Source organism: Talaromyces amestolkiae, assembly GCF_001896365.1.
Source record: "Talaromyces amestolkiae strain CIB chromosome Unknown scaffold10.1, whole genome shotgun sequence".
Lineage (NCBI taxonomy): Eukaryota > Fungi > Ascomycota > Eurotiomycetes > Eurotiales > Trichocomaceae > Talaromyces > Talaromyces amestolkiae.
The window spans coordinates 357,882-384,662 of NW_024468046.1; the positions used below are offsets into that span (position 1 = coordinate 357,882).

The following is a 26,781-nucleotide window of genomic DNA, read 5'->3' on the forward strand; positions in this document are numbered from 1 at the left end:
CGAACGGTTGGCTGGCGTCTCAATCCGTCGACAGAGACCTAGTTGAATGGTCTGATAGCACGTCTTGCAAGCATCTGATGATTTATGAAATGATGAAGCCTTAGGTAGACAACTCTGAATTCCTGTTAAAATGTATGTAGTGAGTTACAATATTATGCCATATGTAAACCAGGACCATAAATTTGAAACATTTTTCTTACCAGATAGATTCGTAAATCGAGTGTATGAACTGGGCACACATAGTCTCATTACATTGAGTGCAAGGAACACAAGAAAAAAATCGAATACGGAAAGGACAAATCCAAAAGGAAGTCGAATGGGAAAGCTGATCGCGTGCCCAGGTCACCTGCCTCCCATTTGCCCTAAATATAGGCCTAATTGGGAAGGTGCGAATTGATTACTAAATTGTGCTAAATACGATGGAAACCCATGTTCAAGGGGTCCAATAGAAGCAGAGATGTCTAGTAATAGATAAGAATTGGTACGTAGATAGTTAAATGAGAGTTGGGAGCCTTCGTTTTCCCGGACAACATTTGGGACTTCCCAGAAAACCTAGTCCCTTGTATATAGCCTACTCCAAACCATGATGTGATGCTGTTTTCTTTATCAGTTCTCCATGTAAAGCGCTTCGTAAAGTTACCTTGACTGGAAAGGGTTCTGTAACGCTCCACGGATTTAATTTCCTGCTATCATACGGTCCATTCTCGTAATCGTTAGTGAGTATGGAAAAATGGGGAGAAAACAACACTCACCGGTACAAAGTCAAAGCAAAATATCAATTGAGATATGGCCAAAAAAAGAATCTGCTGGGCTATTTTGTAGCCCACACAGATCCGTCGACCAGCACCAAACCCCCAAAAGTCGTGTAGGATGTTCATCTCGTTTCGCGATTCATCCATCCATCGCTCGGGCATGAAGCGCTCTGGGTCTATGCACTCCTGCGAAACCGCAACCGTGTTGATGAGGAAGTTGGTTCCCTTTGGGAACACATAACCATCGTATTCAAGCTGCTTATCTGTCAGCTCGTGGGGTGGCACCAGCGGCACAGTTGGTCTCCAGCGCAACGTTTCTTTGACCAAAGCAGCCATATATGGCATGGATTCCATATCGGCTACCACGGGTAATCTCATGCTAACGCCACTACATATAGAATCCAGCTCATTACGTGCTCGGTGGACAATTTCTGGCTGGGAAATAGCTGCCATGATGAACACATTCAAGGTCATTCTCGTGTTGTCTCCGCCGGCAGCCATAACCGATGTTGCTAGATACATAGCATCTTCATCGGTCCCTTTATAGCCCGTGTTGGGCCCCAGAAGTACATCTCGGACAAATGATGCATGGGCAGTTCCATCCACAACAGCCTTCTGGACCGGTTTCCACCAAGCTTCAAAAACCTTGGTGTGTGAATCTCCCATTTCTTTCCAAGATTTGCGCCACCACTGCAGAGCGCGAGGTATAAAAATTGTACTACCCAGTTTCGGAAAGAAATCTATCGGGCTCCGAAACAGGCTGAAAAGAAACTCATTAGTGATTCGTTGATACTCGTCTAGTTGCGTTTGAGTTTTGTTCAATCGGTCCCCCATGACTATTCGATGCATAATGGCTGTCGAGAATCGAAAATGGTGCGAGTACCATTTCTCCGGTTGACGGAGATAGTCAAGAAGCATTTGACAGCTTTCTTGTTCTTCCAACTCGGCGTATTTCCGCAATGCCGTTCCGCTGAGAAGGTGGTGCATCAGCCGTCTACCTTCATTCCAAGCAGACGTACTCTTCCGAAGTACTGCTCGTTTTCCCTTGCTCACAAGACCAGATGCTATTGGCATGTCTGGTCTCTCCCCTGTCGCTTTGGAGCGCTTGACCTGGATATCTGAGATGGCTCGCTGGCTGTTTAGAACGACCCACAATTGAGAGCCCATGTGCAGAGTGGTCATGTCGCCATAAGATCCTAGTGAAAGGAGCTATAAATTTTGATAGGTTAGGAACTAGAAAAACAGTAGAGTCGTAGGGGTATAACCATGAACCTACGTATGGAACAAGCTTTCCGCTATCTCTCGCTCCAAACAGCTGTGGCATATTCCCAACAATAGGAAATCCGCGTGGACCAGGAGGCAGTCTCCATCTCCTTCTTGGATAAAATTGCCATTTTTTGTCAACAGGTTTGAGCCACTCGAGTATGATACCCAACACCAAGGCCACGATAGGAAGGATATAAAGTGCCATCTGGACCGTAATAGTTTGACCACTTAGCCGAACAACTTCTAATCACCAACACGACTAATCTAAACTTCGGCTGTTGAAAAGTCAATTTGTGTATGGGCGAGACCTTTTTTAAGGCTGCTCTGGAATTGAGCTGGCTGTACATTAGTCATATTAAGATTTTAGGTCCGATCCACTGTCTGAACCTTGGAAAACCTCGAATCACATCTTGTTAGGCGCCCAAACCTATGCAACTTCGTGATCGGAGGTAACTCCCGCGTTCAGCTGATATCAGCGACAACATAGATCATCATAAATTCAACAATACTCCACTAATACTAGTATCTATATGGTTTAGTCCATGTATAGTACTATATCGCCTATGCAAACTTCTCGAAAAGAAGACCGTGATCTCTCGGTAGGTGATAACTAAGTTGGTTGATACGGCTTGTCCACATTTAAGTGGAAGACGCCCCTCCAGTTGACGCCGGGGTTATATTGCCAATTCATATCTTATTACCTCTCGAGTCCCCTATGCTCTTGACATACAGAAGGCAGCTCTCTATGTCCTAAGCAGCATTTCAAAGATTGATACAATTAGCACTATTTTTTCTTCACGACAGGACGACCCTCACTACACGAACATAAATACATCAATCGTCAACATGACAGTACAATCCCGTCCGTCAGGAAAAGGATACACGCCACCTGCGACTGGTCTTTTGAGCCTGTTACCTTCATCATGGGTGCCTTTTGCCGAGCTGATGCGGTTGGACCGGCCTCAGGGCTACTACGCCTTTTACTGGCATTATCTCATTGGATTAAGCTTTGCAGCCTGTGATGTCTCCGATTCGTGCACTCCATTTGAGTTATTAGTCCTTGCCGCCTACCTAGGGCTCTGGGTTGTTGTCCTCCGCGGTAGCGTCTGCACTGTGAACGACATTTGCGACCAAGACTTTGACCGGCAGGTTGCTCGCACTCGATTTCGTCCACTTGCACGCAGGGCAGTCTCCACGACACAAGCCACAGTGTTCACGATTGCTCAGCTGTTCGTGTTAGCCTTGCTTACGCTTCCGTTACCTACTAGCTCCTATATTTTCGCGGCGGCAACAACCTTGGCTCTCAGTGTGTACCCTCTGGGCAAACGTATCACACATTTCCCACAGGTCATACTCGGATTGGCATTCGCAATCCCCATTTTCATGTGCTGTGCAATATTAAACAGGCCTACTGATACTGATGATCATTCTTCCCGTGCTGTTTCCGCCCTGTACTGGGTCAGCACTATTTGGACGGTCATTAGCGACACGATCTATGCCCATCAGGACACGGATGATGATGCTAAAGCTGGAGTCAAGTCGCTAGCAGTGTTGCTTGGCCAGCAAACAAAATTGTGGCTATCCGTATTGGCTATCATTCAAGTTGCGTTACTTGTTTTCATTGGTGCAGAGTGCGACTTTTCTTTCCTATATTACACCCTATGCTGCGGTGGCGCCGCGCTTTCTCTGGGTGTGATGCTCATCAAAGTCGATCTTCGAAACCCGGCCAGTTGCGCATGGTGGTTTGGGCCTGGAGCACGATTTATGGGATGCAGTTTGGTTGGTGGCTTTTTGGCCGAGTATACATACAGACGTACAGGTCTACAGTATTAGATTGTGAATGGCTTGGTGAGATAAACCCTTGTTGCTAGCGTACTACACTGTGTACTCGGATTCACTTACGTAGGTGGAGATCTGCATTAATAAACTGGCTTAATTGGCTCGATACGTGTCATGAACATGCAGGGTAAAGCCACGATTCGGCGACTATGGCTTKTTWGGCATAGGCAGGGGGCCATAAATGTTGGTTTTCGTGATAGTATGTAAGTGACATGCGCAAGCGCAACTCCACGCAGTCATATAACTGGATGATAATACGAAAAGTAATCTTGATGTTTGCATGTCTCTCTGCGACTAGAGAGTTTAGGCGTCCAACAATGGGTCGTTCCGGTTGACTCGTGTAAGTCGATTCGAGTTCATATTAGCAGTCGTGAAGTTTTCAATGCTCATCTTCGCAGTCAGCACGATGACTTCTAGGAGTGGTAGCTGCAGTAGCATTTTGCAGATCTCTAATTCCAAGTGATTGACGCCTGGCAAGTTGAAAACCAACATTTGACTAGTACATTATTGGTACATATCTGGAATAGTTTACGCTACATATGCATGAGTGACCGGGCTCGGGGCCGTCGGCCGAAGTTGATCTATCGAAGCAGTAGGGTGGCGCGTATCCTCGTCAACATAGCCAGCAAAAGGTGTTGGTGATCCTGCAGGGGTGGTACTTTTTGGGAGGGGCATCAATTTGACACTGGTGTTATTACCCTCGGGTAAATTGATGTAACCATCTAGCGCAACCGTCCTGTAATTTGTTTTTCCTGTCTCGGACAACTGGAAGCTTTTGTCTTTGCTTTTGCCTTTGGAAAAACATTGATCATAGATCGGTTTGAGGGTTGGGATGCAACCTGTCACGATGATGACGAAAATTTCTGAGACTCCCCACACAGTAAGGCCATATTCACCCCCTAATTTGCTCGGTCGGTCAGTAGTGTACATTAAAAATAGCCTGAACTCAAGAAAAGTTTGAACAGTACGCACATGTAAAGTCGTCACTAACTCCGCTAAGGGAATTGAGCTGGGTCATCTTGACGATGCCACAAACGGATGCCCTATAAAAACGGGAGTGTTAGAGAATAGAAAGAATTTAAATGTGAGAAGAGAGGTAAACGTACATCGAACCTAATCCCAGTAAAATAGATAACGAAATTCGTCGTCGTATATTGGATCTCAGTCTAGATAGGAAGGTGGCTGGGATTATAGCCAGGATTACGTCGGCGACGACGTTCTCGGCTGATTAAATAGCCACGATTAATTAAGCTCGCTAACAACTCCCCATGCACATACCTGACATGAAATATGCAAAATCAAGCTGTGCCTTCGCTGGCCAACACTTGAATGACCCCGATCGGTCCCAGTTCGCGCTTACTGGACGGCACTGAACAAAATTGAAAATAGTATTCAGAACATTGAGCAATGCAGTCAAGATAATGACTACCCATACTACAATCCTTTGCCATCTGTTCTGATGCCCGATGATGCGGAGGATGAGGGCCCCAATAGAGGCTTTCCCTGTAGCATAAGCTAAGATATCGACACCTCTCAAGATGAAATTTATTTTGAGGGCATAGATAGCGTTTTCTGTAGACAAGAACTGCTCGTGGCGATAACCGCCCACGCTGGCCTGGACAGTCACCAAGCCTGTACACGATACGAACAAAGCCTGAATCGCTAGGTCAGTCTACCAAAATCTGCGCCGTTCGACAGAATAAAGGGATCAAAAACGGCAGGATTATTAGCAAGAAGAGCTGAACAATGAACGTACTGTTGTCAAGAACATTAGCCAATCGTCCCAGCCAATTTTGCGAATCATCCCCCGGGCATAGAATCGTAAAGCCGTAATGATCAGTGAAATGGCGGATTCGGTCCATAAGATTCCCATAATGGCAGGCCCTCTGTCTGCACTCTTTGCAGCGATCGAGGTTGCCATGACTGTAATAATCTCATACGTTCACGATGTATGTTTTTAGATTCATTGAAGCAAATATTGCCCTGGAGACCCTCGATCTCTTATAGTTAAGCAATACTTGTTTGAAGAAACATGAAGGGGTCCAATGCGATGCTTGGCCTGCCTGAAGAAAAGAGTGCCGTTTGTTGGCCCCAGCTCTACTACGTAGTAAGCTATTGCCTATGCATGTATGGAATGAAATGACCGAATGGGTCCTTGCAGAGTGCTATCCTAGGCTAGCATAGGGGCCAGGGGCCTACGGTTGTGTTGGTTGGCTTGTCTAACTGAGGCGAAACGATGACATGGGTAATTATTGTTGGTAATGTAATATAATGCACCTACCTACGTATACCTATAATAAAGCGTATTCCATCCCACATGTTAAAGAGTCATCGCCGGGAGTACCACTACTTTTGCCCAAGTACTTATATACTGTACATTAGATATCTCTTTCCCTACAAAAGTCAATCGACCAACATAATTTCGCTCTGACCCCGGATTTTTATCGTAGAATTCTCTTAAAATGCCTAACAGCCGCACCGAAGCTGCAAAAATTGAGCTCTTGCCTACTATCATCGACCAACTCGCGCGCGATGAGCCAGACACTCTGTGGGGAGAATATCCCACATCGACCGGGACGCTTGACGAGGGCTATAAACATCTTTCATACAAACAATTCGCAAACGCCGTTAATGGCGTGGCTCATCACATTGAGACAACTCTTGGTAAAAGAGACTCCGAAGAGCCATTGGCTTTTCTAGCTGCCAATGACCCGCGATGTGCCATTGCGCTCGTTGCGGCAATGAAAGCTGGTTTCCATGCAAGTCAAATTAGAAATAATCATGGCAAATCGATACTTTTGTGCTAATTACAGTATTGCCCTTTCAAGATTTTCCTTATTTCCGAAAGGAACAGTGTTGCTGCCAATATACAGCTACTTAACGATCTCAATTGCTCCGTACTTATGGCTACAGACACGCAATTCGCCCCTGTCCGCGAGCTTCTGTCGGAAATTAAATCTTTAACAGTGATCGAGCTTAAGCCGTTGGACGAGCTGTTAAATGAACCCCAACCGGAGTACAGTTTTGATAAGAAACTTAAAGGGATGGAGAGTCAAACTGCCTTCGCAGTTCACACATCTGGATCAACAGGTCAGTAACTGGCCAGGCCAGATGAAACGTACCACGAAAAGACTTGACTAATCTAATTTGGTCCAATAGGTTTCCCTAAACCCATGCGCATTAGCCATGAATACATTTCCCGGGCTGCGCAAAATATCGGCTTGGCCCCCCCGGACGGATTCGAGATGCTGAATTCCCTAACGGGGAATAACAGGAATGTCCTTCTACTTCCCTTGGGACATGTAAGTGATAGAATCCTATTCAACGTTCAAGTCCTCCTGTACAAAGGAAATAATCCAACGCTCTCCGCAGCCAGCAGGTGTACACTTTGGAGTTTTCAATCCCTTCTTTAACAACACCACCGTTATTTTACCTTTACCGGGTATCCCACCTACTGGAGAAGCTCTGTTAGAAATCCTTAAGCACACCACGGCAGATTGGGCGACCATGGCTCCACTAACCCTCGAGGGCATTTCTAAAGACGAGAGATTGTTGGATGAGATTTCGCAACGTTTGAGTATGCTTCTCTTCTCAGGGGGTAGCCTCCCAAAGGTTTTCGGAGACGTAATCGCTACCAAGATCAAGTTAACTTCTCTTCTTGGGTCTTCCGAATCTGGACCAATACCGACCATGTATCCCTTAGGGTACAACTTTGAAAGAGATTGGAACTTTATCCAGATTCATCCTGCGCTAGGCGCGAAGTTCGATGATTCGGCGGCAGGTGTTGCGGAACTCGTTTGGGAGCGTTCTCCAAAGACGGAGCCCTACCAAACGGTGTTCACGATATACCCAGATTTACAGGTTTTCCGCACTAAAGACTTGTTCACTCCGCACTCGGAGCTTCCCAACACCTGGACACATGCTTCCCGCTCAGACGACGTTATTGTGTTTCTCCATGGCGAGAAAATCAATCCGATTGCGTTTGAAAGCAATATCAGTAAACACCCAGATGTATCCGCGGCATTGATGTTTGGACATCAGAGATTCGAGCCGGGGTTGTTGATCGAACCAGTGGAATCAAAACGTCCTATGACAACGGTTGAAAAGGCACAATTTATCCAGCGTATATGGCCGAGCGTTGAGCACGCCAATAGCCTCTCACCGGGATACGCACAGGTATCACAATCTCATATTTTGTTCACAGATAGTGATATGCCGATTCCTAGAACACTCAAAGGCTCCATCAGACGTGCAGAGGCATGGAAGCAGTATGCCACCAAAATTGCCAGTGTTTACGATGATGTAGACTCCATGTGGACTCCCGTTGCGAACAAATCGGCAGCAATGGGAACAATCGAAGGAATAGAGAATCTCATTCGGAGTTCGATTGTTGACGTGGCGAAATGGGCTGGAGATGAAATTGACTCGGATACCAACTTTTTCAACCACGGCATGGACTCTCTTCAAGTTCTGAGGCTTGTCCGGCTTCTTCGTTCCAGATCCGCTCTTCGCTCAATACAGCCAAGCACAATTTACCTTCACCCAACAGTTGCTCTTCTGGCAACTGAACTTAAAGAGTTAGCCAGTGATGTTGAGACATCAACCAAAGCCAAAAAGCCAGTACAGCTGCGTAGCCGACAGGAAACGTTAGACCGATTCACTAGAGAAATCGATGCCATTCAGCCGGGAGTCAAAATATCTCCCTCGGAGAAAGGTGACAAGGCTACCGTCGTTTTGACTGGATCGACTGGTTCCATTGGCTCTTATATACTTCGAGCCTTAATTGAAGATCCTCGTGTCCAACATATCTACTGTCTCAACCGTTCCTTGGAGTCGAAAGACTTGCAACACCAACGCAACAAATCATTGGATCCTACTTTGCCCACTACATTTCCAGAGGATATGGTGACGTTTTTAAAGTCCGATCTGTCAGACTCAAAAACACTTGGCCTATCGGAAGACATGTATACCGTCATTCGGGAGCGAGCCACCCTTATAATCCACAATGCATGGAGGGTAGACTTCAACGTTCCGCTTCAATCTTTTAACGACCAAATCGCTGGAGTTGTGAACTTGTCTTCCTTATGTGTGAAATCTAGCCATCAAGCGGCCTTCGTTTTTCTATCATCCATCAGTGCTGTGATGGACTTTGATAGTACCCAACATGGAGAGCAGGAGCCGTCTTCCCACAACGTCATTTCTGAAACCATAATCACCGACATTAATGCTGCAGCCCCAGCTGGGTATGCTGAAAGTAAGTACGTTGCCGAGCGACTCCTTGCACACGCAGCGGAAAAACTAGGTCTTCCGGACGTGTCAATCCTACGTCTAGGCCAAATTGCAGGCCCTGCTAGAAGTAATGGCCATTGGAATGTTACTGACTGGGTACCTTCTCTGGTCCTGGGCTCGAGGGCTTTGGGAGTCATTCCCAGCTCCTTGCAGAATGATGGGAATAAGGATGAAGACGCGTCGATTGACTGGTTGACTATCGATACTGTCGCGGAAGTCATTTCCGAGATTGGCTTGAACGCTGCTACAAACTCTAGTAGACAAGGTCTCAACGTTTACAATGTTTTGAACCCTCAAAAGACATCGTGGAAGTCATTGTTGCCATCCATCACGACTGCTTTAGAACAGGAAGCCAACACGACCGTTCAAATAGTTTCCCCCACAGAATGGATAGAAAAACTCAGAGCCAGCGCTTCAGAGATCCTGAAATCTGCGTCTCCAACGTCAGACCAGCAAACAGACGCCTTGCTTCGCGCCAATCCTGCGTTGAAGCTCATTGATTTCTTTGATGGGCTTTTTGGCTCCGTTGACAAGGGAGGATACAACATCAACAAGAAGACGGCTGCTTGGGAGACAAGCAATGCCAAAAGAGCCAGTAGCAAGCTGAGAGATGCAGAGGCTATCGAGGGTGTGATGATGGAAAGGTGGACCAAGCAGTGGTGTGCTTTATAATTAGGGCTTGTATGGGTTAGGTTTAGGTTCTTTTAAGCTTAGAATGGATACTGTGTAGGACTTCCAGCCTCTGCTCCGGGTTTCCACATTCAAAAGACGAAACGAAGCCGGTGCGACTGGTGAAAGTATAGAGGAAATGAAAGAAATGGGGACGGTCAGCACTCGTTGCAGCAATTTTATCTCCATCAACATTGGAGATCCCGCTATGTCTCATCGGAACATTGAAGAAGGTCAAGATCGGGACAAGCAAGCGTATCAAATCCTGTGCTATTTCTGTCATCGACACACTGTGTCCATAAATCAATACTTGGCGTAGTCAATATATTCACTTCATTATCTATAGTACCCGATATATCAGATATATCCTCCACTACTTGCGTATTATGCTTTGGTGTAGAATAAGCGCACTCCACTCCCTTTTTGAAGCAGGTCTGGCACGGTCGAGCGATGTTACACGCTTTCTTTTGACGCACACAGTGATCAAGGCATGTCTTTTTGTTGGTACAAAAGCGTTGCCAGTAACAACACGCTCGCATGTTTGAAGGTGCCGACCTAGCACATCAGAGCGGTGGAAGGACCTCGGACAGGCGGGGACATCGATGAGGGKGATCATCGGAGCCGGTGTTACGATGGCTTTGGAGATGCTTGCGACGCTTGCAGGATTTAAAGAAAACGGGATATTGATGCGACGACGTTGCTAAGCTTATACGAGTTGTTGATGACTCCATACTGGATCCATTCGCTTCCTGTTTGATAGTTGAAGAAGAGAAAGACGGAAAGAAGATCCGAGAATATTTTGCGGGGGAAGTGCCCTATCAGATACATAATCCTAGCTCACCGTCTCAGGTACATGTAGCGTACGCATCAAACAGAATAGAGAAGCCACAGGCAAAGTTGTAGGACTTAGTTACGTGATTGGATCACGGGATTTAATTCTCTTTGATCTCTTGACACTACCAACAACTTGGAGTGACAGGAATCCCGTACGTAGTGGCTGAAGGCAAAATCGGCTGGCGTTCAATTCCACGGTTGATTGCTCATTGAAGCCATTCACATTTTGAAAAGCTCTATTCCATGCTATATATTTTAAACGGATAAGATCTTAAAGCCCCTCTGTTCTGTGCTCTATTGGCCATGAATACCTATACCGACGAATCCATAACTGGAGCGGCCCACCCTAGGTATACGAAAAGTCTATCAGACGAGGGGCTTGACTTTCAACGACACCTAAGCCGTATGTACCGTATAGTAAAAGATTATTATTAGATAATACCAGGCAAACACACAGGTTGGAGAAATCAACCAAGCATTCTCATAATCGGCACTGTCAAATCGCTCAAGGGCCACCTCACTAGAAATCAACCACCTACGAATTTGTTGATTGTATACAAGCTGACACCATTCAAATTTCGTTTGTTTTGTTAAAAACATCGAAGCAAACGAGTCCATCACTTGGCCAGGCAAATACAATTCATCGTGAGCTTCATCTTAGCCCGATCCGGAACCTACCGGTAGGCTGTGGATCAACCCTATTACAGGCCAGCCAATCGACCAGCAGGGCGACGTCTCTCAAACAAGCCACACGCACACCGCCACGGATTCAGGGGAATGGACTCACGGCCTTGCAAAATATTCTGTCTGGGTGTTGTGGACCACATGCCACTTCTTCTGTCAGTTTAAATTGTAATTGTTGGACATCATGAGGGAGCTTTAGAATATAGTCTCGGTTTCAATTCTACGACCAAACCCAGCAAAGGCCTCAAGAAGAGAGAACAGACTAGTACTCTCAGGTCAATACTGGCAGCGAGAATAATTCATTAATCGCTGGATCATTGCCCCGCAATGCCATCAAAACACGAGTATGACATACGGGAACTGCCACCAGATGATCGAATTCGCTATAGTTTGAAATACCGAAAAGCGCTTTATTTCACATCCCAAGCAGCCATCTGGACCTTCCATCTGTACTTTCTTGTGCGCCTGCTATTAGTGCTCACTGCACCGCAGCAGACATGGCAAATATGGCTCATGCTTCTCGTCGAGTATATTTTCGCTCGTAAGTCAAGAACGAGTTCAGAGCATACGTGAACTTTAACATATGTTGGAAACTGACTCCCTACAAGGTACACCCCGTAATGACCAGGTCCTCACCTTATCGGCAAGCAAGTCAGGTCAGAATCGTCCTAGGGACAGACTTCGACTTCTTGGTAATGATAGTTTGCCTCGAGTCAATGTTCTGGTCCCCTGTTGTGGAGAGCCAACGGACGTGGTTCTCGACACTGTCCGCGCGGCTTGCTCTATGGACTATCCTCCCATCCAATTTCGAGTGCTCTTACTAGACGATGGGGCCTCAAATGCACTGCGTGATGCTATTGCAAGTCTACGCTCCGAATGGCCTCATCTGTCTTATCATACGCGGGGGCAACAGTCCGGTCGTGTCTTTGCGAAAGCTGGAAACCTCAACTACGCTCTCTTCGAGTTGCGGAATGAGTTCCAACCGGAGTTTTATGCGGTTCTAGATGCCGACTGCATGCCCAAACCTGATTTTCTAAGAGCGACGCTGCCTCATCTACTTAGAGACCCCCAAGCCGCTTTACTCACAACACGACAGTACTACTACAACTTGCCGGATGGGGACCCGTTGCAACAATCCCGCACTCACTTCTACACTTGCCATAATTCTGAGCTTGATCGGATGTCCTCCGCTATTGATGCAGGGTCTGGTGCTGTTTTTCGTCGTCAAGCCATCGTTGATGTTGGCGGATATCCGACTTTTTCGTTCTCTGAGGATTGGCAACTTTCTTTGATACTGCAAGGGCTCGGATACCGGACACTTCAGGTCCTAGAACCGTTGCAATTCGGATTGGTGCCGACGTCATTGGATGGTCATATTGCCCAAAGGAACAGATGGCAGCTTGGACATTCACAACAGCCGTCTGTATTGTTCTCTGATGTAAACCAATCTATTCCGCGCTATCTGAAATGGAGTATAACCTTTAATGGAGTGTTTATTGTCCTCGGTCTGGTCGGTTACATGCTCGGATTCGCAGCCGTTCCCGTGCTTCTTGCTTCGGGTAATCTGATTCCGACCACATCACCGCCGATAGTACAGATTCAAGTTATTTTGGCTGTACTGTTTGTCGCCTTGACTTGGATACATGGATTGATACAGGCCGCCCATACAGGGTTCCGCATCGCGCCCTTTGCTCATCTGGAGAATAGTTGGTTGGCAGGCAGTAAGTTTTCAGCATGGATCTTATGGAAATATTGTAGAAAATTTGAGCTGAAGAACTATATAGCCCATATCCTTGCGGTTTTACGATTTCACTGCGTCTCCAAGAAACCGAAGGGTTCTTTTGTCACCGGCAGCAGCGCTAACTCATGGAACCGCATGATGGAACTTCCAAAATACAAAAAGCTACGCAAAGACTTGTTAGACAACGGACTTCTCTACAGCCTGTTCCTTTTTCTCGCGACCCTAGGCGCATTTATGATCTCTTTCCATGGAGCATTTATCCATACCTCTACTGCAGCTCAACCACTACTCGTGAGATTACTGACGACTTTAGCGTGGCCGCCTATGCTCCATATCGCCTACTTGACTCTTAGCAATCTATGGATTCCAATTGCATATCTCCTACAGCGTCCAGAGCATCCAGAGCGAAGGTCGAAGATGGCTGCTCACGCAAATGGCATCTTCTTGCCGCGAGATGATGTGCAAAAGAAGCTTCTTCAACACAGCGTTTTACCGCTTGGCTACTTGAACCACTATGTCTTGGTACCCGTTGTTTTGGTTGCAGTTTTGATCATGGCAGTAGCTCTGTGAAAAGCCTTGAACGGAGTTGGAATGTACCACCACTTTCTCACCCATTAAGAACGATTTATTGACTAAAATGCAAAGGGTGGATGGGACAGAAACATCTAGTTGTGACATCCACAGATGTAGCCAGTAGTCATGTCAACACTGAATTTCAAATTACCTTTAGATGTCATTATTTTTACCAATCGATATCCCGCCTCCATCAATCCATATTCTCTTTTCACATGAATGCTTTTCCCTACTTGTATGTGATACCTCAAGTCTTCCGAACCCCGGCCAGCTGCCCTCTTGGTAATCTGGAAACCCCTAACTCAAGGAGTTCATGCCATCGGTTCGCTATGAGTGAGGATTTGAAAAAGTAGCTCTCGGAGCTCCTTGGAGGCCCTAAATGTGGATCAATGAACCTTCGTCTATATGTGCAAGTCCGAGGTAACTTTGTCGTTTGTAGTCCCACATCAGTAAGTATATCTCGCAATGGTCGAGTAGGGCTTAGGGCTGAGGGCTGTGATATGGTTCAAGCTAAGACCAAATAGGAAGCTTCCTGTTTTAGGGTTAGGGTTCTTGATCTATCTCCGTTTGACCTTTTTGCCTTCAATTCTCCTTATCGTCCATTCTTTCTTGGTAAAGATTACGCACGACCATTTGCAGTATTTGATGGGCTAGACTATGCATCGCTGGCTATCTTTGAGGCTGTGCCGGAGGGCTCCGGATAGAAAGTCGGCGCGGTCGGTATTCGTTACGGCCGACATGCGATGAGTCGTCTCTTTCAATTTGGAGGTGATAGGTGAAAGAATTTTCAGAGCTATTCCCTAATGGTGAGGGTAGGTTCGACAGAAAATAGTTATGAATTATATTATGCTTGTCTCGGCATTTTTATTCCATATAGCCAGATCGCGATGCTTCAGGTCCCCCAATGCAGACATTGCACTGATTGCACCGGTATGCTATTATGACGGCGGATGATGTCGTTTACCTCGTATTCTGGAGTGCATAATAACGTTTCTATAGACATAAGCAAGTAAATAGGAAGTAACAAGTAGGAAGCATTCCTTAGCAGCAAGACATGATGTCATGTGCACAGACGATGATCATGATGGCATGCCGGCTTGGCGCTGGCCGCGCGGATCTACATAGTAACGAGCCGACGGACTACTTTTTCATCAGACCACGACAAACCACCATCATACAAATATCGAACTACTAAACCTACAGGGCGATACTAATTGACCTAACTCTCATTGCTTTTCGTCGATTCTGCAGCATATTATTCACAAACCGTTTACCAACTTGTCACCATGAACGCCGGCCGGCAGACTGTTTCCACCTAATAAGCCCAATCCAGCAAAAGAGTCAAAACTGGTCTCAATCCATCGATATCAGCCTCGTACAATCAGTTCGATCAATCGTCGCAGATGGCCGACCCCGTCGATACCACCGTCGAGACCACCGTCGATACCACCGTCGAGACCACCGTCGAGACTACCGACGGCCCTCCGCCGCTCCCATACTCTCTGCGCCAGCGAAAACGCTCCATTGCGTTCTTCTGGACGCTGTTTGTTATCGACACTCTCGCACAACCACTCATCCTCTACTTTGCGCTTCGATATGGGACCAGTCTGTCGCTGAACTTGGTTTTCTCTATTAGCACAGCGGCATTGGGGGGTGTGTCTGTTTTTGAATACTTTTATCGATTGTATAATTTGGTGAGAAGCACATCACGAGCAAGACCGCTGAATGCACGAAAGTCATGGGTAAGTGTTTCGATTTACCTACAAGTAGTTTCTGCTAATTGAAGAACAGCTTGACTTTTTTCAAATTAACTTCACCATCGTGTGGTTGATGCTAGCGGTGGAACTGATTGTGTAAGTCCATACCGAACACTCAACACCATGACTTGTAATCTAACGGATTTTGAATCACAGTGGAACCGTCCATCCAGTCCCATACAGTACGTTCATCTACCAGCTTGCATCTTGCCTTATACTGACTCCTATTTCAGTCCGTCTTCTCGCCATGCCTCTTCCCACCGTCATGTTCTACTTTGGCGGCGTCCACCTCACCCTCGACATCCTACGCATGTCCGGCCACAAAGCTCCATTCCGCATCTCCTCCACTCCGCAAGGCTCCGTTATGCCTACCGCTCTATACGTGCTTGTTGAAGATATCGTTGCCGTGGACGGAGGCGGCGGCCAGAGTTTTCGTTATGCTCTTCGAAAACGGTACTTGTCGAGTCCGTATTTCCGACGCATGCTTTTCGAGATGAACTGTTTCTGGGCGGGCGGATCTTTGATTGCGGCTGCAGCTATTACGGCTATTATTTTTACTACTCCGATCAACGTCGCCTATACAGTATGACAATCCTACCCCATCCTATGTTGAATTGGCTCACTAATGGACAACAGCTCGGCTGGTCACTCCCCTTCGCTTGGGCCGGAATCTGGACTCTCATCACCTTCCCCTGGGTACGCGCTGAACTCCGCCGCGAAAAAGAAACCTGGGGCATGGTGCAACGAAACCATGGCGGCGAGCCCTTCACCGACGACATCACCGCCAACCCTCGCACTCGCATGAACTCATTCCAAGCGCGCATCTTGCCTTTTACCACCCGCGAAAAACAGACTTCGCCGGAAAGAAGCTCATCCACGATCGAGGGGCCGGGCACCGTCCACGACAACGTTGGTAACAACGTCGTCGCAGACCACAGCACCCGCGCTGCAGGCGATGAGGAGAATTTCGTCGCTGCCGTGACGGCGGAAGAAGGCACCATCGGCGCCGGCGGTCTTGAACGAAGCGCTTCTCGGCATGATCACGAAACCACCTCCCCGACCAACATCCATAATGATAATCACAATATCGACCCAAATCGAGACGTCGAGAAACAATAAATATTTGATACTATAAACCATATATCTATACCCTCAACATACCTAATCCTTCTCACCACTTTGTCCATTTACACACATACTTTTTTGGCACATTGATTCATACGACGGGAGAATCATACACGCGGAGTTTTTTTTTTTCGACAGACTGGGATTTTTACTCATTCATGTTTCTGATTTCTGGATATCATGCAGCGTTCACATTATTCCCCTTGTCCTTTCCCGAGTTCGGCATATCACGACTGAGAAATTGAAGAATGATTTAGTTTTTTTTTCTCAATTCTTTCCATCTGTGTATGATTATGATATAAATGCTTTTGGTGAACGTTGGAAAATTTGGAGGGGTGTCGTTTCTGTATATGTATCTCGATAAATGACATTTCTTACCCCTTTACACCTTAAGTCTTACTACACATGGTGCAATTAAGCCAAATCGATATGAAGGGAGGTGGAAGGAAAGAAGTACCAATGAAAACAAAACCTATCTATATATATACCCATTCCATCTACCTGTCAAACCAGATCCATTGCTAATTAAAAGACCCCAATGCAGCACAAGCAACACAATAATAGTAGAATGGCAATAGCATCCAAAAAAAAAAGGTATCCAAAATCAGAAAGAGAACAGAAACGATGATGAAAATAGGCCGTCACGTCACGCATGCCGTATTCATGTACAATTGATAAATTGAATAAATGTATAAAGAAGAAATGAGGAGAGAACGCCAAGAGTGCATGCAATGATTAGGAGAAAGGAAGTAAACGAATATGCATATACATATGCATAAAGAGTGGCGGTGTGTCTGTATGTCGTGATTTTTATTGAGCCATAGGCAGAAAGGATCAGTCGTTGACGGTGTGGCGATGAAGGAGTTTGCGACCGAGACTTCGGATACTTCTCCTCGAACTATATCACAAATTAGTAGTAATTCTCACAACGATATAGCAGTAAACATACCTTTCATCTTGCGAAAAGCCTCCAATGCTATGCGACGTCATCGGACGACGCTCTTCTCTCGAGTTTCGGTTGGATGACAGAGCAATTGAATTATCGTCCCTTGTAACTGGGGAATCGTTGATCATGATACTCGGTTCTCGGGAACTCAAATTGCTGGACGAGGAGTACGAGACGGATTTCGTAAGTGGATATGTCCCCGCGCCGGAGCTGACGGATTGCGCTAGTGAGGAGGGACCGTGGATGTGAGCGGAAGAGGAAGAGGCGGAGGTTGATACAAGAGGGTTACGGTGGCTGCTGGCTGAGTCGCGGCTACTCAGGCTCTGCGTCGCAGAGGCCAGGTTGATGGTGCTGTTGAGAGCAGTGTCGGAGGCAGGTAGCATTTGTGACGAGGACGCTAGCTCTCGGAGTCTTTGTTGCTGCTGCTTACTGGGACGCGGGTGGGAGAATTTATTACCCAGAATGGCAGGAGCGTGCGAGATCAATGCTTTGATGACATCCTTCTTCAGACGCAGGGCAAGTTCGAGATTGGACCATGTCTTGTTGTGGTATTCGAGAACTGGTAGACGGAATACGAAATCGTGTACGTCTTCAATGTTGCGATCTCCTTTACCTTTGTAACTCAGGCAAAGCACAACATCGTTGATCTTGACATGTGCAAGAATCATGTAGTTCGAGGCGCGCGACATCATTTGAGTGAGGTCATCAGTCTGTTCTTTTTTCGATCCCTTGACTAACGAGAACTTCTTGCTCTCACCCGTGCTACCAGATGCATTAGACGCTGCTCCAATTGACTTCTCGGTGTACGTTCGCGTCAGTGCACGCAGACTCTCAGTAGACTTCTTCTTGCTGATACCACTCTGAGTGGACGGACGAAGACCAAGCCCCGGTCTGTCCGTCTTGTCTTTATGGATTCTCGTCAAGGGTGGCACCTTGAGTCGGTTTGAGCGGGTCGGTTGAGCTGCTTTGTGACTGTTGTCCGGAAGTGTCATTGTAGGCTGCAGTCTCAGTTCAATGGACCCAGCACCTGTAAGATCCTGTGGGTCTTCTCCTGTTGAGGTACTGCCTTGACTGCGCGGTGTAGACACAAAATCAGGCGTTCCAACGCCGCTCGCCTCAGCTTCCTCTTCCTCTTCGTCCTCGTTCATGGGCTTGATATGCTTGACCATGAACGGGGAGAAGCCGCCATTCTCAAACGCGTTAGAGCCGACACCAGGGAATATGTACTCGAACAACTTTTTGCCTAGCTCTCGCTCTAATTGAACCTTGAGCGGGAAGAGATTCACCTCAAACTGGTCTAACACCGGTATACCCGCGACAGCTTCCAACATGTACCATTGGACACGAAGCATCATATCGCCACTCATTTCAGTACGACTCTTGTGATCCATATAAGGAACAATCATTTGCGGATAGATGGCGTTCTCCAACAAATTCAGCGCGTACAAACGTTGAACCTCGATCAAATTATGGTTCGATCCGTCTGTGTTATCTGTTCGCTCATATGAAGCATTGCGTAACTGGAACTCCACCAACGGCTCGTTCTTATCTCTCATCAAGTGCCAGACGATATCGGAAGCCGACAGACAATACCGCATGGAAGCACTAGACTGAGATAAAGTCCGCTCGTCAGTCCTTCTCTGCGATGTGGTTATGGCTTTCATGATAAAGAACAACTCTTCCTCGCAGTTGGCCAGATCCCTTTCAAGTGTGATCCTATCCTGCCAGCCCTGAGTGTCGAGGCGATGTGCTTGAACTTGGAAGTATTCTTTTATCTCTTCAAGCTGGCGAATACGTTCCTGCAGTCTGAAAACAGTCTCCGGTGCGCCGCGCAAGTCGCTGAAATCCGAAGCAAACATGATCTTTTCCAACTTCTCACTTCTGACCTTTTCCAATGGCTCATTGTATAGCAACAGATCCAATACAATGATGTATATCGAATAGTATTCGGTAGAGTCACAAATAGCTCTAACGTCTGGAAAGTTCACCCAGACTTGGTCGACACGTCCATGGGCAGCGTCATGATAATGCGCGGCATCACCGTCATTTTGAGAAACTTCGTCATTATATTTGAGGCGAAGATTGTTGTACTTGTCATATCGAAGGCTTGCCGAAGTCCGCTGAATAATCCTTGAAAAACCAAACGGAAGAAGTTCAAAGTCAAACATAGCTTCCAAAGTGAGCCAAGGCGGCCAGGCGGATCCAGGTGCATTGCCATATTTGTTGCCTGCATAGAATTGCAAATGGGCTTTGAGATTCTTCTGTGTCGCCACAAAAAACTGAGCGCCGTCCATGTTTAGCGAAAATCGGCGCTGGACTAATCCACTAACATCGTCACTGACTCGACGCTTGTCCATGATAGACAGCACTTTAAGAGTCATGCCTTTCGCCGTCACCAGTGTCACAGAGCGCGGATTCTTGTCACTCTGCAGTTGAATCTGAGGCGCAATAAGACGGAGGTGGTAGCTGTGCTGCGGAGTAAACTCTGACGATATGTGCTCAGTAAAATCAGCCGAGCGTGGACGGGAACGCTCAGCTGATGTTGACGCCGATGCAGCTGAAGGATCATCCGCGCTCACGAATCGCTTAGCATCATGCAGCAACTGTTCGATACGGTCCTGCACGCTATCATCGTCATCCTTTTCTCCTTTCTCCTCGCGGACCGGTGACTCATCAAACAGTCCTTTATGTCGGCGACTGTTCTTATTCTGTTCGGCAACAATATCCGAAATGAATTTGACCGCTTGTTGCGACATGTAGTAGACAAACCCCCGCCTTTGACTTACTTGATGGCCATACCTAACCATAATATCTCGCAGAGAATTGTTCCATTTGACTTGGGGGTTATGGATTGTGAAGCGGTTGTTGAAGTCATTGGCCGAATCAATGTCTGGGGCTTCGTAATTTGTTTCTAACTGAGGAGCATCTTTATCGCTGTCCGATTCGTTATCGCTCCTGGAAGAAGATTCACTACCTTGGTCGTCATCGCTTCTGTCGTCAGTCGGAGAGTCTTGTTCAAGAACGAGCCTCTCGAGACGTCGTAGCCCTGCATTCAGAAACTTGCGCCGTCTGACTAAAGCCTCAGCTTGACGAACCAACAGTTCGTGTTTCACTTTCAACTCGTGATTCTCTTCCCCTGCGTTAACAAGTTGGAGCTCATGCTCACTGAGCTGCAACTCATGGTTCGTCGCTTGTACATCAAGATTGGCCAGACGGTCCTTGATAAGGTCCATTTGCACCTGCCACGGGCCATTACCCTGAGACATGACACATTCGTGGGTAGGTTCATCACCGAATTGATTGACTCCATTTTCAGTGACCGGCGAATCGCCATGATCAGTTTGTCTGAAGTATGTGAAGCGAGGGGTATATGCAAGAGGAAGGATCTTAGTCTTGGGATTAGACTCTTGAGGGAGTATCCAGTCCAGCTCAACGAAATCGTCCATATCAATCCATGTATAATCCTGATCTGGAATGTTGAAGCGAGACACATCAACCGCAGGCAGTGGTTGCTGAAACGACTCGACAATGTTTCCGTGATCTTCCAAAATGTCGTCCAGAGTGGTCCCTTCAATACTGGCAGAGACAGCCCTAAAGTCAGCTGCCTCAAAGTCCAATTCGGCTTGATTGATACGCATAGCACTGGACTTCATCTGCTTGAGACGACCCTTGATCGGAGTTTGTACGCGCTCACGCCGTTGATGGAGATCAAATTTGAAGTTAGCAAGGCGAACTTTGATGCCAGTGGCAGTAACCACGTCCTCTCCATAGTCTTCCGGGTCTTTGTGCTTATAGATATGTGAAGCAAAAAGTGGCGAGAGCAGTAACTTGTACTTGACGGTTGCCAAATGACGGCCAAACTTCTTACTCGTTTTAGTAATCCCAGGCCAAAGAGGGCCTTGCCGGACAGGAAGAGACATGACTCCAGAGAATAGAGACCACCAGTTGAAAAAATGAGTAAAGAGACGAGGGGTAAGATGAACGGTGTTGTAGTTTGGTCTGGTCTGGTCCACGCTGTTTGGAGCCAGGATTGCAACGGAGAGGTGAATATGATTGCTTCGAAAGCCACGGTAGGCGTCGTAGTCCTATCAACTAATTAGTCAATCATCAAGCAGCCGAACATCAAGAATATACCTTTCTCTGTGACTCTTCAATGTAATGGGGATTCCGTAGAACGACATCGTAATGAGACTTGAAATCAAAAGACCGACCAGTATCGGCATTACGCTCAAAAACCAGCCCTGCGAGCCACTTGACACTACCTGACAACTTCATCATCACTTTCTTAAAATGTGCAGCATTCTTCGCTTGTCCACTAGGAGGTAGACTCCTGGTGTTTTCCAGAGCGTATTCATACGAATAGCATGCCTCATGACTATAATCCGGCACGGCAAGCACGTATTCTCCACTTGTAACGGTCATGAACTCTTTAGGGTCATCGTTCGGATGAATGTTCCATTGTACGTCTTTTCGCCAACACATCACGAAGCCAGCCCCAAATCCTGTAATGATGTACGGATCACGGGATCCTTTCAAGCGTAGATGCACATCGCCGTCACCTTTCCATCGCACTTTCATACGAGAGTGGAAGCTCAGCCTGATCTTATCCCAGAATCCCACACGTTCTGATGGATCAACTTCAGGCTTTGTAAATCCTTCGATGATCTTCATCATATCTTGTATGACCGGCTGGTACGACATACACCAAGTGATGCTTGTTGGTAAGCTTGTATTGATATCTATAGTTGGCTCTGAGTACGTCTTGACTGGAGCTATGGTTCGCCGGACAGTGACATAGAAGCCATCTGTCATTTGGCCGTCAGCAAGTTTACTCGGAGGGACGACACAGACCTGAACGTCTCGTGTCGATTCGCGATTGCGGTATTCTTCTGCAATGACAAAGTCTGTCTGCAGAGACCAACTCGGTACTCGCGGAGACTGGCCAGGACGTAGCGCAGGAATATGAAGCAAGTCTAGAGGGTAATCACGTAGTGTAACTCTTGCCTCACCCATGTCGAGATGAATACTCATAGGTATGAGTAGGGAAAACTTCATATCGATAGGCATGCCTTTTCCGATTCGGTGCAGGAACCGCGAGTATTCCTGCACCGGAAAAGACGGTTTATCAATTATCAGATGTACATCACTGATCAGAGCAGCCATGAGTGCAGGACGATTAGGAATTGCGAGAATCGGCTCGTCATCTTCAACATCCTCTGGCGGTTGATCGGCACCAGCAAAAATATTCCGTAATTCACTGATAGCCTTTGACTGGAATTGGATTGCGGCATCGATTTTTGACTTCCATGTTCGGGCATTGTATTCCTGCAGGCGAGCCCAAGCTTCCTTGTCCGACACTTTCGCGGAAGATGAAATATTTGCAGCCCCATCCGTCCTGTAGCGAGCACATCCATATTTATCGGGTTCATCGTCAAACGATTGCCTAGATTCCCGCGGGCCTATACTTGCACTTCGTCTCCGATCCTCACTCCTTCGTCCTAGACGAGATTCTGGGTGTGCAGAATGTGCACGAAAGCGTGACGAAGCTCGCCTATTCTCGGCATCGCGAATCTTCTGGGTCTTCAGTCTAAAGGCCTCCTCTCGGGCGATACGATGGCGCTGCTCCACAAGTCCCGCGCGGTAAATGCAGCCGAGTTTCCACTCAAACGCATCGTCTTCTAGCTGGAAGGCCAGTGTTCGACTGCGTAACGAAATCCGCGGTACTATCTTGGGGCCTTCTGGTTCTTTTTCCAAAATGTCAATGTCCGAGTTTGTTTTGAACCGTTGATACAAAGTCTTTAGCGCCTTGAAAGTGACAGTAAAGTTGTCAAACACCTGATGCATTATCAAGTGGTGCGGAACACCAATTCGGATCCAGTCTGCCGAGACATCAATAGATCGTTCGTCTCGCAGTTCGTCGCCATGCCGACGTTTAGACTCTCGCAAATCAACTCTAACGGTATTCATTGACAGTATTCGAGCCCACACATTCTGAACCTTCGGTGCAGCGACATGTAAGCGGGCAAGCTGGCATCTAAAGAATGGAGCCGACCAACGGTGGCTGCCGGCTGCCACACCATATAGTTGCAACATTAGACGTGGATTATTGGGCATAATGCCCTTGACCCGTATAAGTCCCACGCGAACATCAACTGTAGTAAGTTCTGCGCGTTGTGCCAGTGATCGTGGAGGCGGAGGTAATGAAGCCGAGGAGTCCGTAGAGGGAGATGTATATCGTTTCGTAGCAGAAGATCGCATAAAAGTTTCTGCTAGTACGTTCACTGCTATTCCTAAGGAGTAAGTGCGATACAGCGAGAATTCAAGGAAAAGAGCCTTGATCGCAGAGTTGATATGAAAGATAGGACCTTGAAGGTCACTGTGCGTACTTAACGCGACTTCGCACCGCGGTAGCGATAGAAAAGACTCGGGCTCCATGTAGTCCTCGGATTCAATCACAAAACCTTCTAGTCCTCTAATGTGCACAGCCAGTCTTCTTCCGTCGGCATGGCCATTGCCGGTTCTTCGAGGTGGGGAAGTAGGAGGGAAACGGAAAGGAGAGTCATCTCCTATATTAGAATAGGAATTGCTGGATGTTCGTCTTCGTGTAGACGATCTGGTCGGCTCAAGCTTTTGGGCTCGGTAGTCGGCGGTCCAAGAATCGAGGTGAAGGGCGACACCGCGATTTGTCTCTGATGATCCAGGGGGTGGCCCAGCAACCTCGAAAGTCAATTCATTGGCCTCGAATTGAACTCGCATCAACCAGGGAGGAAGACGGCGTAGGAAGCTAGACTTTTGCTCCGTGTTTGTAGTTGGCATGCGGTTTCTAGGCTTCATTTGAGCACGGATTTGTTCAATGACCTGTTTGATGCCCCGGTTGACGTGCGGGTTCACCATATGGACCGAGAATGAGTTGAGACTTCCCGACACGAATACGCAGACTTCGGGTGTTGCGTTCAAGTGAACGCGCACTTCCATGTCCTGTGTTTGGAGAAGATTATGTTTGAGACCGGCGGGKGTCTGATAGTAGAGCTGGTGGGAGGTAACACGGTAGGTTGATGAGAGGGAATAATGGAAGCCAGCTTCGGCTGAGTGAAAGGATTCAATGTCCAGTGATACGGATGAGATAGAGGATATAAGAAGGTTGTAGTCTCCACCATCGACTGGAGCTTCTTTGGGTATGGGTAGCACGAAACGTACAACTGGTTCCTGGATGGAAAAGTTGATCCTGGCTTTGGGCAGCAGGCGTGAAATGATCCGGTGATTGTCTCGCTTTTTACGCCGAGGAGGCGATTTCTTCGCTTCTGCTAGTCGAAGGACTTGTGAAACATGGCGAGGCTCCATGTCTAGAGAGGGGGAGGTTATGACAATGTTGGCGAACAAGACATTGCTGTTGCGCTCTGATGCATCGTGCTTGTCGGAGAAGCTCACTGTCTTTGAGGGCAGGGTAGTTTTAATGGTTGTTGTAGCCATAGGTATGTAGAGAAGCCTGTCGGTTACCCCAGAACCGTCTTCCATGCTCACGGATAGCGATATGGCGGCTAATAAAGCTTGATGGGCAACATCACGCTTCTGAAAGTACATGCGATGAGCTGGCGAGTTCGGGTCCATACGATGGAGGTCGATTCCGATCTCGTGAGTGACCAGGTTTAATTGCATCTCTTTCTGCTCTTTCAAGGAGGGTTGGAACGACCTTGAAATACGGAAGAAGCTCAATGCAACCTGGATCTCTTCGATACCCCGCAGTATCGAACTGACGAACTCCTTTGAATCGGCGACCGTTTGCACAATAGCTTCCTCTCTAGATCCAGGCTTGTCCAATTCTTCCACAAAATCAGCGAACGATATTTCATCTTCGGTCTCGCTGAATGTGTCTTGTCTGTGATGTGTTTTTCGACTTCTTGAAATTTGCTGGCTAAGAGTCATCAAATCGTCATAGGGAAAGTGCAGTCGACCAATTTTGACAGCGACGGATGTATCTCTAAGTCCCTCCAGATCGCGATAGAGGTGGCCATGGATATTGACCTGAAGATTGTCCAGCAACTCCATTGGCTCCCGTCCATCCACCGCAAGCAATATGTTCCTAACATTCATAATCCATTCCGCAGGCCGTGGTTCCTGCATCTGCTGCTTTTTATGGCGAAATAATCGACCGCGCTCCACCATATTCCTCCGTGTATCAACCGCCAGCGTCAACGACCCAACTTGTATACTTCCAGCATCGACAAAGGATAGCATGGTGTTCGAGGCATGCACATCCACCATGGCCAACCAGTGTATATAGCTATGCAACCGTTTAATCTGCTCCTTCAACCGTGTTAGCCGTTTCCAAGTCTCGCTCCGTTTCGAGCTTTTCGGTGCACCACCAAAAGTAGCATGTTGCTGGATCTCCGGCGAATTATTTTTCGATGCCGCGGCGGACGAAGACGAAGAATTGGTTGCGTGTGTGCCTCCGTTCCCATTCTTGAGCTGTTTCGGATCGATGGTGACTTTGAGATCGGTCAGACGTAGCCGAACCCACGTCGGCTTGGAGAACGAGGGACGATGTAACGAGAGGCCCAAGCCTCTGATATCGATCTGGACTCCGTCTCGGGGTGCGTACGAAATGCGGCGGAGCGAAAAATAGCCGATTCGTTGAATGGATATTCCGGTCGCAACGCGTACGAAGGCGAAGAGGATAAAGGAGGAGATGTACAGTAGTAGCAATGCCACCAGGATAGTGGTGGGGTTGAACAACAACATGACGGATCGGACACACGACACCTCCTTGGTCCTTTGAACAAGCTGTCAAGGGGTGTGAGTGCTACTGCAACTGCCACTGCCTCTCGCGCGCGACTGTATTTATGGTTTTTGTATCCATTCAGATTGCAAGATCGCCCCTGTTCAGGTCGCATCCATCAACGAGTGTGGTCCGTTTCCCGCGACTCAAGCTCATCATTCGGTTGCGGCGTGCACGGAAGAGGGGATTATCGATTTAGCTGATTTTGACAAGTGAATATTTGCGACCGTCAAGCGTGGACGAGGTGTATTGACTGTGTGTCAGATGTCAAGGGGTCAATCAGAACTATGGGTATGGGGAAACGCGCATCGTCCGATGATTCGCTGGGTCGAGCAGGATTTCCTAAACGGTGGATAGCTAGCCCAACGTTGGGATTGATGTTGATGACCAAATAATAACTGGTTGTCTTTCCACTCGGTTTATATCGATGATTCCGAGTTGTCCAAGAGTAACTGTTATCGCACAATCCCCAGGATATTAGTTGGTAAAATGTCAAAGAGGGGACGTACGGTGGGAGTGTAACGTCTAGA

At 47.3% G+C, this 26,781-nt stretch overlaps 7 protein-coding genes across 7 annotated transcripts; 4 read left to right on the forward strand and 3 right to left on the reverse strand.

Annotated features, from left to right (window-relative positions):
* Nucleotides 1–713: 713 nt before the first annotated feature.
* BHQ10_005602 (uncharacterized protein) lies at nucleotides 714–1,934 on the reverse strand (the record flags this gene model as incomplete). The annotated part of the gene is made up of 1 exon (XM_040878097.1): nucleotides 714–1,934. The coding sequence occupies one exon, from the start codon at nucleotides 1,932–1,934 to the stop codon at nucleotides 714–716; it is 1,221 nt and encodes a 406-aa protein (XP_040734106.1).
* A 930-nt stretch (nucleotides 1,935–2,864) lies between these two features.
* BHQ10_005603 (uncharacterized protein) lies at nucleotides 2,865–3,851 on the forward strand (the record flags this gene model as incomplete). The annotated part of the gene is made up of 1 exon (XM_040878098.1): nucleotides 2,865–3,851. One exon carries the CDS (start codon nucleotides 2,865–2,867, stop codon nucleotides 3,849–3,851), a length of 987 nt encoding a protein of 328 aa, XP_040734107.1.
* Nucleotides 3,852–4,385: 534 nt separating this feature from the next.
* BHQ10_005604 (uncharacterized protein) lies at nucleotides 4,386–5,778 on the reverse strand (the record flags this gene model as incomplete). The annotated part of the gene is made up of 6 exons (XM_040878099.1): nucleotides 4,386–4,756; nucleotides 4,830–4,900; nucleotides 4,964–5,081; nucleotides 5,136–5,226; nucleotides 5,293–5,511; nucleotides 5,614–5,778. 6 exons carry the CDS (start codon nucleotides 5,776–5,778, stop codon nucleotides 4,386–4,388), a joined length of 1,035 nt encoding a protein of 344 aa, XP_040734108.1.
* Nucleotides 5,779–6,319: 541 nt separating this feature from the next.
* On the forward strand, nucleotides 6,320–9,818 carry BHQ10_005605 (uncharacterized protein; the record flags this gene model as incomplete). The annotated part of the gene is made up of 4 exons (XM_040878100.1): nucleotides 6,320–6,608; nucleotides 6,771–6,947; nucleotides 7,017–7,159; nucleotides 7,230–9,818. The coding sequence occupies 4 exons, from the start codon at nucleotides 6,320–6,322 to the stop codon at nucleotides 9,816–9,818; spliced, it is 3,198 nt and encodes a 1,065-aa protein (XP_040734109.1).
* A 1,842-nt stretch (nucleotides 9,819–11,660) lies between these two features.
* BHQ10_005606 (uncharacterized protein) lies at nucleotides 11,661–13,644 on the forward strand (the record flags this gene model as incomplete). Its single annotated transcript, XM_040878101.1, has 3 exons — nucleotides 11,661–11,874; nucleotides 11,942–13,054; nucleotides 13,118–13,644. The coding sequence occupies 3 exons, from the start codon at nucleotides 11,661–11,663 to the stop codon at nucleotides 13,642–13,644; spliced, it is 1,854 nt and encodes a 617-aa protein (XP_040734110.1).
* A 1,406-nt stretch (nucleotides 13,645–15,050) lies between these two features.
* BHQ10_005607 (uncharacterized protein) lies at nucleotides 15,051–16,523 on the forward strand (the record flags this gene model as incomplete). Its single annotated transcript, XM_040878102.1, has 5 exons — nucleotides 15,051–15,389; nucleotides 15,439–15,500; nucleotides 15,561–15,586; nucleotides 15,638–15,987; nucleotides 16,041–16,523. 5 exons carry the CDS (start codon nucleotides 15,051–15,053, stop codon nucleotides 16,521–16,523), a joined length of 1,260 nt encoding a protein of 419 aa, XP_040734111.1.
* Nucleotides 16,524–17,363: 840 nt separating this feature from the next.
* Nucleotides 17,364–26,214, reverse strand: BHQ10_005608 (uncharacterized protein; the record flags this gene model as incomplete). Its single annotated transcript, XM_040878103.1, has 3 exons — nucleotides 17,364–17,427; nucleotides 17,479–21,560; nucleotides 21,610–26,214. 3 exons carry the CDS (start codon nucleotides 26,212–26,214, stop codon nucleotides 17,364–17,366), a joined length of 8,751 nt encoding a protein of 2,916 aa, XP_040734112.1.
* Nucleotides 26,215–26,781: the final 567 nt, after the last annotated feature.